Consider the following 15,247-nt stretch of genomic DNA (forward strand, 5'->3'; position numbering starts at 1 on the left):
GGCAATTTACTGTTGGGTGTTGCTCTTAATATTGACCGTGGCGCAAGTCCCGCTTCTCGGCGTACGAGTCATGTCGAGACACGTCGATGGCTATCGTAAGTGCATAGCGTTCCCAGGCGTTCCTTCTCGCATCCATTACTGCCCGTTCGGTCGATGCTTGAGAACAGACTGAAGACACCAGCGTCCCGCCGGTGGCGATAGATTAATCACTGCGGTAGCAGGGACTGCAATGATATGCTCGGCCTCCTCAGCGTTTCTGCCTCGCAAGGCGACGAAGGAAACCATCCTTTACCGCTGAGGCTGAGTCTTCGTCGCACCAAACCTAATCTGACTCGAGCGACAACCACGTACAGTCAACATCCAGCAGAATTGCTCTTGCTCCTTCTCATCTAATCATCATTTCGCATCAGCAAGACCGCATCCATCAAAATCCACACCTCGCCCATCGAGGAGGTTCAACCATCTGTCATGCCGCCGAACAACACCACTATCGACTACGAAGAGCTCCATGGCATCGACCGGTTCATCGATGAACTTCAACGGGGCAACCCGTACGCCTGGTTCCTCGCAATCGTGTTCATCGGGCCGTTCTACTTTTGTGTGTTGGCCTTTCTGCTCGCATACACCATTATTAGGTGGCGCAAGGCCCGCGAAAGGAAGCAGACACGGAAGCACGGCGGCAACGACTACTCAGCTCTGTCAGACGGCTAGCAAGACACAACACATTCACATCAGCGCAGAGATAGCGCTCCGTATTTCAACGCCGTATTTCAACGATCATGGCACCACTGATCCGTCAGTTTCTTGGCTCAGCACAATTATTCTCTGTGTCGTAAATCTGTTGGCAAGCAGCCAAACCGACCCGTTGTCAGCACATGCGCCTCGGTTCATTGCCCATGTTGACCGACGATCATCACTATTGCCGTTACGGGGAAGCGAACTTGATTGGTCTACCGTTGCCTAACCGGAAAGTAAGCGAGAACCATGACTAAGAAGGATCTGAAGCATCAAGTACGGGGCTGACAGGTACACAACCTTCCACGGGCACCCTTCGGGCTTCAGCCTTAACGACACCTGGCTCTCCACAGGTGGGATCGTATTACCAGGACACAAGGACATGTTCGCGAGACAGGGAGCAGAACGATCCAAAGCTCGAATTGTGTTTCCAGCTGTCGAGGTCTGTATGAGGCGGTCCATCACTTTGTACCTTAGATTTGTATGCACAAGGTAGCATGCAGGAATTTCTCAACGACAAAGCAATTACGGCAGTCTGTCTGCAGTCACTGCGCCATGACGTACTGCCTGAGCCTCGTGTATGTTGTCTAGCCATCTACGCAGTACAGGCGAAGAGGGAATCGTCCGCGGGAAAATGTACACTAAGTCGGCGAAGCGTGGCTTACTCTTGGCGGGGTTGGGAGTCGTACCAAAGCAACGGGTGATCTCATTCAAAGCCATGTCCAACCGGACACTTGTCGCTCCTTCAGTCTATCTGATCACGGCTCACTGTGAGAAAGTGTCTATACCCTGCCCAAACGCCTCAGCTTTGCTCCAGTCTTTCCTCATACAGCTCGTGTTGCACGTGCCCACATATTGCTCCGTCTCCTCAGACCTTGAGCACCATGTCGATCGTGAACTCAACGCAGTATCTGGCCAGGACACCATCGTCGACGATTCTCTTCCACCATTCTTCGTATCGTAGCTCCTTCAAGTTCTTAGCCTCGTTGCCGTATAAGATCGTCCGTGCAATGGTCATATCAGCGCAGGAGCCATCCTCTTGGAGCTTGAGCAGTGCGCGACCACCCGTGAGATCGAGCTCGTCTGGTCCAGTCCACGTGCACTCGCCGTCGTCCTCGCTCCACAGTGCACTGTTCACCTCGACGGGCTTTCGAGATGGTAACAGCATATCGTCATCGTCTGAGTCGCTCCCAGCAATGATCTGCTGGGCTTCGCGCCACAAGTCAGTACACTGCTCGTGGACGAGAGTTTCCAACGGAGCATAGCTCATGTACTTGTAGCTCTCCAGTATGATGCGACGTGCGCGAACGGTTTCGGTCTCGGTGTCCCAGTCACATACGAACAGTGGCCGACTGTTAACCAAGATCTTGATATGGACGTCGAACTTAACAGGGATACCCAGCTCTCGAACATTGTCGGGCTGCTGGTCTCTGCTGTCTAGTGTAAGACGACGTCTCCGCTGGGACTCGATGGTGTTATATATCTCGAGATCGTTTGGCGAGAGGATGCGGTCAATGTGTGACCATGAAGGCGATTTCGAATACCGTCTGTAGTGGCCTGTGACTGATGACTTTCGAGAGGAGATCACCGCTGACGATGTTCGTCTTGGTGGAAGTGTAGGTAACGGCGAGTAGCTGTTGCTGTTGTCGAAACTCGGGAGGAGAGGGGATGGGAAGCGCTGGGAGGTTTCGTGACTGCTGGCAACGCTCGTGCCGTTGGGATCGAAGGCGAAGTAGTCTCCCTGTGACAAGGAGTCCGGAGCAGCCTTCTTCGTCTGAACGTCGATATCGTCTTCCTGATAGGCACTGACATTGTCGTCTTCGAATACAGCTTCATCGCTCGCTTCGTCAGCAGCCTGGGCGGCTTGATCTCGCTCTGCAGCCTTGAGCTTCTTCAGTCTCTTCCTCAAAGCTTCGACGTCTTCCTCTGTGATGATGACCTTCCCGTTGACATCCTCCAATGGAGGGTGTCTTGCACTACCATCATCGAGGTATAGATACTGGTCTTCACTCTCGAAGCCACTGTCATCACCTATGGGAGATCCGTTGCTGTATGTGGAGGACATTGTGTGTTGCGCCGTGGGTTGATCTTCCCAGCCGGGCTGACCTGATGGCGCCCTTTTTGACATGTTGTAATGCCCGAAGATCGCTTGAGCCCGTCGGGCACTCTTGATCGACGACCGGGAATGGTCCGGCCTGACCAACTCGTGTTTCTCGTCCCAATTCGGTTCTGGCTGTACCTTGCGCTGAATACGAGGAGGATGCCTTCGGTTGCTTACGTACGCGTGAGCCAATGCAGACAATGACGCTGCTTGTGGATGTCAATACGATCGCAGCCGATGACACCAACCAGATCTGACGCGCAGAGAAGGAGGGACAGCTGTCGGCGAAGCATGGTTTGAGATGTCCAAAACATCTCCCGAGTGGATACTTGCGATATACTTATAGTGGCAGCCATCAGACGCGTTTGCCTGAAAGGTTGTTGAATGCTTCACTTGGCTTTCGTGGCCAGGTGAACAAGTGATATTGTGGAGGTAAAAGCACGCTTGGCACTAAGTAGACGTGAAGGCAAGTGCCAGAAATGCACTTGCCCTGTGAACCAGCGATCTGTCCATTGCACTTGCATTGTTGTAGCATGGTCGCCTGTGTGCCCTATGCGCAGGGACACTCGAGGTCATTCTGTCACCCAAATAGCTGCAGGGTCGTCAGACGTGGCTGAAGAGCCCGGCGAGAAAGAAAAATCGTCCTGGGGGAGATGGTGTCATGATATACAAAACGGCATCTGACCGCGCGTCGACGAGATACGAGGTTATTGCCAGCGAAGCAAAGCTCCTTGAGATCAGCGATGTCTGCGGTCGCGGTCAAGAGGGTTGGGAGTTGCAATGGAAGGCTCTGGCGCAGGTCATGTTCGACGGTCTGAGAGGTACAACACCTACCAAGTTTGTGACAATGTGAGGCTCGTGTTTGGTGTCTGACAAGCGTTTGCCTTGTTGCTGAGCGCTAGTTGCAACTGTATTCTGCAAGATTTATGGTGGGCTTGTAAACTCGGATCAGGTCGATCTTCCAAGACCGCTCCTGTCAGCCTGTCCGAGCTGGGGTTTCCAGATGGATGGCACTATACAAACTTCGAAGATTCGGCCCAGAACCACGAGCAAGCGCTCAGCAAGTCTTGTCTGGGCTAATCATCGATTCAGAGACAGTGTAGCGGATCTCGCACTTGGCAAAGCACTGATTGGATTCATTCGTGATGGACTGGGTCAATATGTTGTCCTTGCCGCTGCGACTTATGTATAACAGCACTCGCTTGCTGTTGGGTCGTCGACTAAAACGCTGAAACGCTGCAGAAAATGCTATGAATGAACGCCGCTCGCGATGCTTGGAAGTAGATTTTGGCTGGAGGATCTCATCGCTTCCATAGGCAGAGAAACTCGACCTTGCGCTAATGGGTGAATTAGGCATGAACTCATGAAGTGGGCAGCTCGTGTCGCGGTCCTTGGCCCGTGGGAAGCTCGGCAGCTTCCATCGTCGAGCCTGTGCTCATTTCCGCCGGGCCTGTCTGGCGTGACGTTGGTGGCGCATAATCGTACTTGGCTGGCGGATAGTAGCTGTCGCCGCCCGCGGAAGGGCTCAAAAAGGGACTTCCGTCGCTATTGTGCTGAGCATGATTGTCCTGAAGTGGATACTGCTGCTTGAAAGGCTCGGATTCCACCCGCTCCTGTGAAGACTGCTGAGGGTAGTTTCGCCTTGATCGCCTCCGGCGCCAGAACAAGACACCAGCAATGATGGCGATGATCGCAATACCTCCAACTACAGGTCCTGCGATCCAAGCCTTACTTGACGAGGACGATGATCCTGTGTCGGATGAACTGGAAGCTAGGACAGCGGTATGCCATTCGCCTTGAGCGGTGATGTTGGTAAGGCCATACTTCAGATAGCAATTTAGCCAGCCGTCACGAGCGCTTGGCTGGTAAACAACTCCCTTACAAGCCGCATTGCCGCTGTCCGGCTTGTAGTCGGCACACAGATCTTGGCAGTGCTCGAAGCTGTCCGCATGAACTCGCTGTAGATCAGGCGAGTCTCCGGTATGATCACAGCTTGTGTTGAATACGGCACCACTAGGAGTCGTGTAAGACGAGCCGGCGCAGGTCGTGTTGATTGCCTCGTAAGCGTAAGCAGTGATCTGGTTTGTCTGCGGGACCCATGTTCCTTTGTGAAGGGTTGCATTAGCATTTTTGGCCCAACAATTGCGGTAGCCCCCTTCCATTGTAGGACTGAAGAGTACACCCCAACAGAATGGGTCCCCATCAGAGCAGTATTCCAGGCATTCCTCGAGAGTTTCGGTGTGCTTGGCCGGATAGCTGGCGCGGATCGTAGAATCATAGTTATCGCCTTTATACCGTGTATCGCACAGTACTTGAAACTGCTGTTCTCTTGTGTTTGTTACAATTGAATTGTTGTTGTAGCCACAGCCGCCCTTGGCATTCGCCCATACTGTCGGGTCCGAAAACGCCATTATGGTTCCCACGGATTTTGTCGTGTTCTGTGCTGTTATTCCTCTTCCCTTCAAGTAGCATCTGCTCCCTGCCACATTCCAGGCCACCGCTTGACAAGGGTCCGTGTCTTCGTCCGATCCTTTCTCGGCGCATGCATTCATGCAGGTATCGAGATCGTCCATGACGGAATTGCCGATATCTGAGTAGGCGGCATTGATGTCGCACTGTGGTGTGTTAGCCGGGCGCGGACTCTGACGAGTTCAGACATGCCTTCACATCGAACCGAAGGCCGATAGTGGTATTAAATGACCTCGGTGTACACGAAGAACCTGTGATCAAAAATCAGCAATTGCGCCTTGCGTAGTACTGTTACCACGAACTTCCGCTACTCTGCGCTACGGCCGCCGATGCCAGCAGCAGACCGTGTAAAAGGGACCGCATCGCTGTCTCCTGCTCATCGACTCAAGAACGAACGTGAGAACAGGGAACGGCGTTCAATTCACAATTCCACATATCGCGAAAAAGAGCAGAAAAGCGCAGTTGATCGGAAGCCGTCACAGCGACCGGCCTGATCGACGCTCATGTTGTATCGCCTGGGCCGTGCTTGCAACTCGGCCTGCGACATGAGCGAACGTTGTGGCACCGCTTCAGATTCGGCCCTTCGCGTGGCACAGCTAGCAGGCCTGAATCCTAGTTAACGCGCCTAGAAATTCCACATTCAGGGGACCGAGATTTCCGGTTGGTGGAGGCTGATCTGAACGAGATTTGGGGCGGAAAGCTTGTACAACTTGCAGCGGCTCATATCAACGACGACGGTGCCGTCTTTGAAGCTTCTGCAAGTTTCAAGAGAACCTTATGTCTCGATAATGACCAGCCATAGCTTCGATAAATAGTCTGCGGTCGTGCACATGTTAAAGTTGGTGCAACAATCTCAGATGATGGCAGGCGAAGAGACATCGTCACAAGGGCGGGATAGCTTTACCGCCGGTGTCGGCGGGCGCCGAAGCTGTGAAGATGCACGATGACATGATCCTTCGAGACACCAATGTCAAGGGCAAAATTGTTTAGCTGCAATCGTCGCAGCATTGAGAGATCTTTATCCTGGTTATGGATAAGTAACATCGAAGGCAGACCGGTCACTTCCAGGTCGTCTCATTGTGGGGAAGAGCGGTTGATTTGAGCTCAGTGTGGAGAGCTCTTGCCAAGCACTCCGAACACCCGCTGCATGTGGTTAACATTGTGTAGACAATAAACCATCAAGCAGGACTACATCTTCGCCTTTGCCTGAGTCGCACGGCGGTAATGCTTGTACAGCTCCCTGATAGCCAAATCGAAAAGGACATCCTCACTTCCTCCAGGGACTCTCGCGCCCGCAATCTCACGAGCGATTCTTGATATGACTTCCCCCTGTCCAGATTCGGTATAGCCATTACCTCCAAACAGTAGTTGAGCGCATTGAGCGCATTCGTTAAGTACAAGGCCTGCTCTTGCCTTGGCGAGAGCCGTCGACCCGCCGAGCTTTGCGTCTGCATCCCGCTTGTTCATGCGGGACATCTGGTATGCGAACGATCTTACGAGAACGTTAGTCTGGATTGAGAACAGTGTGCACAACACTTACTCAATCCAAGCCCACAAGGACTCCAACTCAGCTCCGGCCTTCGCAAGCCTGTGACGAACAACAGGCTGCATAATTAGTGGCTGTCCGAAGGCTTCCCGCTTCATGACCCACTCGAAAGCCAGAGACAAGGCAACACGAGCTTGAGTCGCCACAAGGATGGCAATATTCAAGCGCTCGTGGTTGAAGTTGGTCTGTATCAACGATCAGAGACCTCTACGGCGACAGGACAACAGAGATATTACCATAATGTATCTCATACCTTGACCTTCCCTACCTAACAAGTTCTCTACCGGAACCTTCACGTCCTCGAGCTCAATGTATGTGCTCCCGCTGGCTGTTCCACCACTCGTAGTCATTTTCCGCATACTGACTCCTTGCTGATTCTTGAGCGGAACAAGCAGCACACTCAAACCTGCAGGTCCCGGTCCCCCCGTCCTGACACACATCGAGCGTAGTCGCTCCAAAGCCCATTCGTAATCCATTTTTTGGTTCCGTTCACAATGTAATGGCGACCGTCTTCCGTCTTTTCTGCCGTGGTTTGGACATTAGCAACCTGATATTCCATCAGCCAGAGAAATAACACAAGTCCGTTGCCGTACATCTGACCCAGCATCCGGCTCGGTAATTGCAATGCATATTCTAGTCCTCCCAGTAAAAATGTCTGGAAGAACCCTGGCCTGTAGTTGCCGATCGCCGAAGTGTAATATCGGTGGAACGCCGTACGCGAATCCGGTTGTAACAGCAGTGACGGGTCCCATAAGTCCACATCGTATCATCTCCGAGCTGTAGATCAGGAAATGCATATAGTCAAAGTCATCTACCTTCAATGGCCCAATGTTGTGGATCCCAAGTTTCTTAAGCACCTGCCCTGGTAAAGGTGCGGGTAGATTTGGCACCAGCATGTTATGTTTGGCGAAAAGATCTGGGAAGTGTCAAAAGGTGTTGCTGTAGGATGCCCTGCTGTCCTGGTACCATACCATAGATCTCAGTAGGCACCTTGCCTTCCCGCTCCCAGTCGAGAGCATGTGGCGTGAAGTGTTGGTCAATGAACTCGCGACAATACCGCTGCCATACTCGGTGGGAATCATTGTAGTAAGGCGATGGAATGCCGCAAAGCCAGGGAGGTTCGCTAAATGGCACTGTCGCTGCCATCGTCGTCGTTCAACGGTCTAGGTCACTCCTCGTGTAAGAATTGTCCGAGACAAAGACGCCTCAGTCTGCATGCAAGCAAGCGCTGGGATAAAATAGTGCTCGTATGCGTTGACAGAGAGAATCTGCCGAAACTTGTTGGTGTGCATCGATCTTAAAGTTGTTTGTACCCATGCGTCGGGTGTCTGCCCTCAAAGAGTGCTTCATCATGGTCCAGCGTGTCAATGACTGTGCAAAGATATAACCGAGGGGAACAAAGCGTCCCCGAGTTCTTAGCCTAGGTCTTAAATGCTGGAGATTCAACGCGAATGACGTATATGGGACGAATGTGCCTGTTTTGGGCCATCCCAATGTTCATCGACAGAGCGCGTAAGTACATCACCTATTGTCTCAGTCATTCGACGTTTCGATAGTAAACATTACCTTCCGAGACTCGAGAATGCCGTTTCTGCCTGAACAACATGTCGAGTATGATTGAACGGATCCTCTCCACTGAAGCCCGATTGACACGCTGTTTCCAGTATTTGCACAAAAGATATCCTGTCATGGTATTTCGATAAGCCTAGCTTCGATCAAGACCGGCCAATTTACATCGATGCGAATGATCCTACCAGACACTGGACTGCGAAGCAATGTCGCACAGCAATCCGTAAACTAGCAGCCGGCTTTCGGACCCTTGGGCTGAAGAACGGCGACACTGTCTGCATCTACAGCTTCAACTCCTTGGACTATCCTGTACTAGTCAACGGCATTATAGGCTTCGGCGGCGTCTATACTGGATGCAATCCCAGCTATACTGCTTACGAGCTGGAACACCACTTGCGCAGCTCTCAGGCGAGCATAGTAATTGTAGAACCTGAACTCTTAAAAACTTGCTTGGAAGCAGCAATATCAGTTGGACTCCCGGAAAGCAGAATCCTCATCTTCGATGACAAAGACGTCACACTGGACAACGGTGTCAGATTGAAATCATGGAGACAGCTTTTCAAGCATGGTGAACTGGATTGGCCCATGTTCGACAATGTGGCAACAGCGAAGAACACAACTGCTGCACTATTGTACAGCTCAGGTACCACTGGTATGGAATTTGGACGCGATCGGCGGCGACGTATTGACAATTCCCAGGTCTACCAAAAGCTGCAATGCTTTCTCATTACAACATGATAGCGCAGCAGACGCTCTTCATGGAATGGAAAGGTACCACTTGGCAGAAGAGAAGACTGGTTGCACTTCCGATGTTCCATGCTGCCACAGCGCCTATATGCCACTTCCAACCCCTTCATTCGGGCGATCAAATGTTCATTCTACGCCGCTTCGAACTCGAAAGCTTCATGAAGAACATCGAAAGGCATCAGATCACGGAGGGCGCTTTTGTGCCGCCCATGGTTCACATGATCAACTCTTCCGCATTCGCGCAAAAGTATAGTCTGAAGTCGATTCGACACGCGCATGCAGGAGCGGCGCCTCTAGATGCCGGGAGTCAGGCTCGCTTCCGAAAGCTCCTTTCGGACGAGGCTGCATTGGCACAGGTATGGGGAATGACCGAAACGTCATGCACATGCAGTTGTCTCCCACATGAATATGGAGATGAGGTGACTGGCTCTGTGGGCCGTATGCTGCCCAACATGACTGTCAAGCTCTGCGATGATGATGGGAACGATATCAGTGCTGACGATGTTCGTGGCGAGTTGTGCGTCAAGGGACCGCTTGTTTGTCAGGGTTACTACTTAAACCCGGAAGCCAACGAAAGAGACTGGGACAAAGATGGGTTTTTTCACACGGGTGACATTGCATGTAAGTACCCGGACCAACAGACTTGTGCCGCTGACCTCGCCATCATCTAATTCGCTGGACGCAGACCGGTCATCGAAGAACAAGTTGTGGTACATTGTCGATCGCAAGAAAGAACTCATCAAAGTTCGAGGTTTTCAAGTCTCGCCGAGCGAAATAGAGGCTGTGTTGATGACACATCCAGATATCATCGAAGCCGCCGTCATTGGCATTGTTGCAGAAAAGCAATCGGACGGCGAGGTTCCCAGAGCCTATGTCATGCTCAAGGAAGGATCCTCACTCACAACGCCGAGCATACATGAATTCGTGGCTAAGCGCTTGACCAGGTACAAACACTGCACAGGTGGGATTGTGATAGGAAAAGACATTCCCAAGAGCATGAGTGGTAAGAAATTGAAGCGAATCCTTCAGGAACAAGCAAAACAGGAGCTCGCGTCGGAGAGACTACACGCGAAGATATGAAGACCCAGCTGGGTGCTTTTGTGAGAGCGATGATTCTATTCAATACTCATACCCCGGATTTTGGAGCCTTTCGAGTCGTAAAGACCGTCAACCCTCTGACCCCTGACGCAAGTACCATTGTAGGGCAGCTCGCTGAGAAAACCCCAATGACTCGACTCCTTCCATCCTTTGGCTTTCCAGTTGTTCATGGTCGATGGGAAGAAATCAAAGACATCCAACGGTGCTGGATCATGTGCAATAGCGATCAAAACGTTGGGGTTTGCGTCAAATTCAATCAACGCATCGACCGATTTCATCGAGGTTGCGTGGTCGGCATAAAAGCTGTTTGGTCCAGAAGAAGGACGGAGGAAGGGTTGCTAGTACTGGTTAGCCCTTTCCACAGCGCAGGCATGTTTGGGCTCGCCTGTTCTTACATTATGACCCTGGTCTCCAAGATGATGGGATGAGAGAAATGCCGAGCAAGGGCAAGGTCGTGATATCCTTCTGTCAAGTGCAACTGTGTCAGGTATCATCGAGGGCAGAGGAATATAAGTAGATGGTCGAATGTCCCCAGTATGATGACAGACATCACCACCAAGGAAGACAAATGTATCCGGTGTAGTTCGGACCAATGCACTAATGTGACCAATGGCGTGACCTGGGACATTTAAAATGAACAGACTCCCATCGGCGAAGTAGTCGTACGCCTGATACTGACCAATCTTCAAGCCGGTGTCAAAGCTGATTTCGACCACTTCGCGATCTTTGAAGTCGGCTTCGTGAAACGGCGAATCTTCTCTGGCGGGATACCCTGGCAAGAACGATTCCTTGAATCTAGGACCGACAACGACCCTGGTACCCTTTGGAAGCTGAGAGGGAGCTCCGCAGTGGTCAAAATGCCAGTGGCTGAGAATCAGAGCTTCAATTCCGTCCAGATTCACACCACCGTTGGCCACAATGTCCAACACGTTTTCAGAGATGCGGATTCCGGGGACGTGTCCAGAGACCAAGGTTTTGATGTGAGGGACGTGGTTTTCCCAATCCTTACGGGCGCCCAAATCGAAGAGCAGTTGACGCTTCGAAGTCTGATGCTCGATGTAGAAGGAGAAAGTCGGCATGTTCATCCACTCGTAACCATCCATTGGAGGTTCAACCAAAAAGTCCGGGGGCACTGTGAGATCACATGTTGTGTTGATGATTGACACCTTACAGCACTCATCCGATTTTGGAATGTGAAGCTCTGGGCTGGAGTTTGAGACCATTCTGGCTGACTGGAAGAACCTCGTGGATACCGAAGACGCCTCTCGAAGAAAGAGGCATCACGGAGTACCAGGTGAGTCGAGATATGAGTCGCATTGCGTCTCCAGCAGCACAGTATTCTCCGAGGTTAGTATTGGGGGAGCGCGATTCTCACTGCTGTTGAAGGGCAACAAGTGAACTCAAATTTACACCCGCGACTCGGGATGCCGGTGATCCGGGGTAATGGAAGACTGTACCTTGGCACTCACCTGCTCTTTGTTTCCTACCGAGGTCCATCAGACGTACACTGGAAGAGCTCAATCATACGCCATCAAGCTTAGTATCGACAGCAAGTATGACTGCACTAAACGGGGAGAGTTGACATTGGATGAAAATGACGTTGACCGTCCTGTCAAACGACGTGCGAAGAAAGCGTGTCAACCGTGCCGAGCAAGAAAAGTTCGCTGTGATGTTGCTTTCAACTCTCAGTTGTGCACCAATTGCAAGCTCGACTCTCTTGAATGCGTCGTACCAACCACCCGGAAGTGTCGAAGTGACATAAACAAGAAACGTTCCGCTAAGAGAGACCGCGCGGATCGCCCTGAACAACTGACTGGCCAAGAATTTACCAGTCCCAAGACCGCTGCCACTGTCGATGGCGCGGGCCCTGAGCTCTCGCGCAAGTCTGAAGCGCCAGAAGATGCAATTCCTGTCTGCCTGACCTTCGATAATCACCCTTGCGCGTCGACCACTGCGGAGCAGGAGGAGTGCGAAGGCTATGAAGGCTTGTCGATACGGCAACCTCTAGAGTCAGCTTCTGCTCCGACTTTGGTTTCAACTGTCACGTCGACCCCGTTATCATCGCCAAGTATTTGCTTCCCTGCATACATCAAGCCATTGCCCGATAGCTTGGAGCTCCAAGATCTAAACTACCTTCGCAGCAAGGGCGCATTCGATCTCCCAGAAGAAAACCTTCGGATTGAGATTCTAAGATCATACATGTTGGGGGTGCATGTCTTCATGCCAATCTTGAACTTGAGGGAAACGTTGCAGACAATTGCAGCCAACGATGGGCAAAAGCGGATCAGTTTGCTATTGTTTCAGGCGATAATGTTCGCAGGGGTGGCGCATCTTCCTGATGATAGTGTTCACGACACAGGTTTTGTAACGCTCAAAGAAGCCCGCAAGGAGTATTTCACAAGGGTACGACTGTTACACGACCTTGACATTGAACAGGACGATCTTGCCGTTCTACAGACCTTGCTTCTCATGAGTTTTGAATACGAGAAGTGGGATAAACGCCGACACACATGGTACTGGTCCGGGCTTGCCTTGTCGCAGGCTCAAAGTATGGCATTAAATTCCAGCTCAAGCGCCCCCTCCTTGCCGCCAGAGACTCAGATGCTACATCGCAGACTGTGGTGGAGCCTTTACATTCGCGATCGATTGATAGGCCTTGGACTTCGTCGTCCAATGCGAATCAAGGACAGCGACTTCGACGTTAAGCCGCTAGACATGCATGCGTTCGACACGAGCGCGTTCAAGATCGACTTCACTACCTCCGCCGGTCAAGTATATATTCAGCAGGACTCAAATCTTGCACACCTGTGCGCACTCTGTTGCATCGAACTTGCCAAGTTATGCGTCTGCATAGGCCACATCCTGTCGACGCAATACACGGTACTCGGGCAGCGCACAGAGATGACAAAATCGATGATTGTTGCGCCACGTCCTCTGGAAGAACGCCTCAGTAGTCTGTCAAGGTGTGACGAAGAACTGCGGACCTGGTACGAGGTCCTCGAGCCTCAGCTGAGACCGTTTGCGCTGAGTCGTGGAAGTGACATTTCCAAAGCGTGCAGTGAGGTCCACTGGCCAATATTGCACATGATCTACAGAACTGCCATTGTTGTGCTTCATCGTCCGCACATGTTGCAACGGCAGGTTGGGCAAATCAAAGATGCTGCAGGGCAGGCCCTGTCGCGTGAAAAGGTCAAGGCAGCGGCTTGCACTCTGACGCGGATCACTCAGACCATATATCAACAAGGCCACTTTCATCTGTTACCAACGAGTGCAGTATCGGCTCTTCTGGCTGCGAGTCTGGCCCATTTGTCTACCCTGAAGTCGAGTGACGAAGATGCCAGGGACGCAAGTGCTTATCGCTTCTGTCAGTCTTCACAGCTACTTCAAGAGTTGCGAAATACATATGCCTCGGCGGACTCTGCAGTCGCATTCCTTGGAATGACGGTGCGCAAGGCTGGCTTGAGTCTGCTGATGCCTCTGTCTCAACTAAGATCCTATCATTTGGCTTCCTCGCCTCGGAAGGAACGAGCTGCAAGGAAAGCGCATCTGAGACACGAGCGACTTCCCTCATTACCTTTATCCGCTGGATCAGATCTCAATCCAGTCATCATGTCCGGACATATGTCAGCAGAAAGTTCGTCCAACATCAGTGGGACGCAAACCGGCTGCATCAACTCAGACATGGCAGCCGTTCCACCAGCTCTGACTCGCACGTCGAGCCCCATTACCATCAGTCAGCTCGACAGTTCCCTCCAGCACACATTTTCCACTTGGGTCGACGACGACCCAAGCTTCGGGTTCGATGAGACGTTGTCGATGTTGGAAACGTCGGCACCGAGACATTGCACTTTTCATTACGATGCAGACCCCTTCCCGCCCTGGGAGCCAACGTAATGATCGTCGAAGATGGCAGAAAGTACACGCGGCGGCCTTCAACTAGCTGCTGCTCGTCGTTATCGCCAATGATCGTCTCCCGCTGATTGTGGGTGGCATGCTTCTTACCTGCTTGCTCGAATTACTTTGGCTGAAGTCATTTCACCTACCCGATGTTCACTGTAGCCCAATTCCCGCAAGATCTCTTTGCTGTGCTCACCCAAAAGCGGTGGCCGTGCCCGTATAGTCGCCTTTGTTTCGCTGAACTTGACAGCCGGTCCTGGGAATCAGTTAGCTTTGATCAGCCTCCGCCCTCGTCCTTGGTCTATCGCATACCCAGAATCTTGACCTTCCCGTCGATTGCCGCTGAGAGCTCGATTTCATGAATCATGTCTCGAGCGTGCGTTTGTGGATGGGAGCACACTTTTTCGATAGTGTTGATGGGTGCGTATGGCATGCCACTTCCCTCAAATGCCGCGTTCCATTCCTCCGTGGTCCTCTTGGCAAAGGCATCATTTAACAAGGGAAACAGCTCATCACGGTGCTGCACACGGTTGGCGTTGGTGGAGAACCTCACATCGTCCGGCAGCTCGGGGAGGTCCAAAATGCCGCAGAGAATTTTGAATTGCCGGTCGTTGGTGGCGCCACATACAAAGTAAAGGTCTTTGGATCTGAATGCGTCGTAGGGGACAACGCTGGGATGCTGAGTGCCCCATCGCTGGGCTTCTTGGCCCATGTTCAGCCACGTGGTCGCAACGTTGGTCAGTAAAGCGACCTGCGATTCAAAGAGGGATGCGTCGAGTTTCTGGCCTCGCCCTGTAGCATTGCGAGCATAGAGTGCGGCAATAATTGCACCGTGCATGAAGAGACCGGTCGACATATCCGTGATACCCAGCCCAGGACGGACAGGAGGCCCATTGCGCTCGCCAGTCAAGTGAAGCATTCCCGCTTCCGCGCCCGCGATCATGTCGTACCCCGCTCGGGCTGCATATGGCCCTGAGGGACCGTAGCCTGACACACTGGCGTAAATGATTCTCGGGTTGATGCCGCTGATTGTTTCGAAGTCGATGCCTAGCCTGGTCGTCACTCCCGGTCGCATGTTCTCCACG

At 52.1% G+C, this 15,247-nt stretch overlaps 5 protein-coding genes across 5 annotated transcripts; 2 read left to right on the forward strand and 3 right to left on the reverse strand.

The window, feature by feature from the left end:
• Window positions 1-234: 234 nt before the first annotated feature.
• Window positions 235-711, forward strand: AB675_5374 (uncharacterized protein; the record flags this gene model as incomplete). Its single annotated transcript, XM_018145581.1, has 2 exons — window positions 235-347; window positions 411-711. The coding sequence occupies 2 exons, from the start codon at window positions 235-237 to the stop codon at window positions 709-711; spliced, it is 414 nt and encodes a 137-aa protein (XP_018002064.1).
• Window positions 712-1,603: 892 nt separating this feature from the next.
• AB675_5375 (uncharacterized protein) lies at window positions 1,604-2,863 on the reverse strand (the record flags this gene model as incomplete). The annotated part of the gene is made up of 1 exon (XM_018145582.1): window positions 1,604-2,863. One exon carries the CDS (start codon window positions 2,861-2,863, stop codon window positions 1,604-1,606), a length of 1,260 nt encoding a protein of 419 aa, XP_018002013.1.
• A 1,334-nt stretch (window positions 2,864-4,197) lies between these two features.
• On the reverse strand, window positions 4,198-7,327 carry AB675_5376 (Isobutyryl-CoA dehydrogenase, mitochondrial; the record flags this gene model as incomplete). The annotated part of the gene is made up of 5 exons (XM_018145583.1): window positions 4,198-5,451; window positions 5,538-5,556; window positions 6,498-6,797; window positions 6,846-7,036; window positions 7,088-7,327. 5 exons carry the CDS (start codon window positions 7,325-7,327, stop codon window positions 4,198-4,200), a joined length of 2,004 nt encoding a protein of 667 aa, XP_018002011.1.
• A 2,955-nt stretch (window positions 7,328-10,282) lies between these two features.
• AB675_5378 (uncharacterized protein) lies at window positions 10,283-11,344 on the reverse strand (the record flags this gene model as incomplete). Its single annotated transcript, XM_018145584.1, has 2 exons — window positions 10,283-10,603; window positions 10,814-11,344. The coding sequence occupies 2 exons, from the start codon at window positions 11,342-11,344 to the stop codon at window positions 10,283-10,285; spliced, it is 852 nt and encodes a 283-aa protein (XP_018001956.1).
• A 515-nt stretch (window positions 11,345-11,859) lies between these two features.
• AB675_5379 (Cutinase transcription factor 1 beta) lies at window positions 11,860-14,159 on the forward strand (the record flags this gene model as incomplete). Its single annotated transcript, XM_018145585.1, has 2 exons — window positions 11,860-11,931; window positions 12,012-14,159. 2 exons carry the CDS (start codon window positions 11,860-11,862, stop codon window positions 14,157-14,159), a joined length of 2,220 nt encoding a protein of 739 aa, XP_018001790.1.
• Between the last annotated feature and the right edge of the window lie 1,088 nt (window positions 14,160-15,247).

The sequence above is a fragment of the Cyphellophora attinorum genome (assembly GCF_001299255.1).
Source record: "Cyphellophora attinorum strain CBS 131958 chromosome Unknown Contig8, whole genome shotgun sequence".
NCBI classification, from domain to species: domain Eukaryota; kingdom Fungi; phylum Ascomycota; class Eurotiomycetes; order Chaetothyriales; family Cyphellophoraceae; genus Cyphellophora; species Cyphellophora attinorum.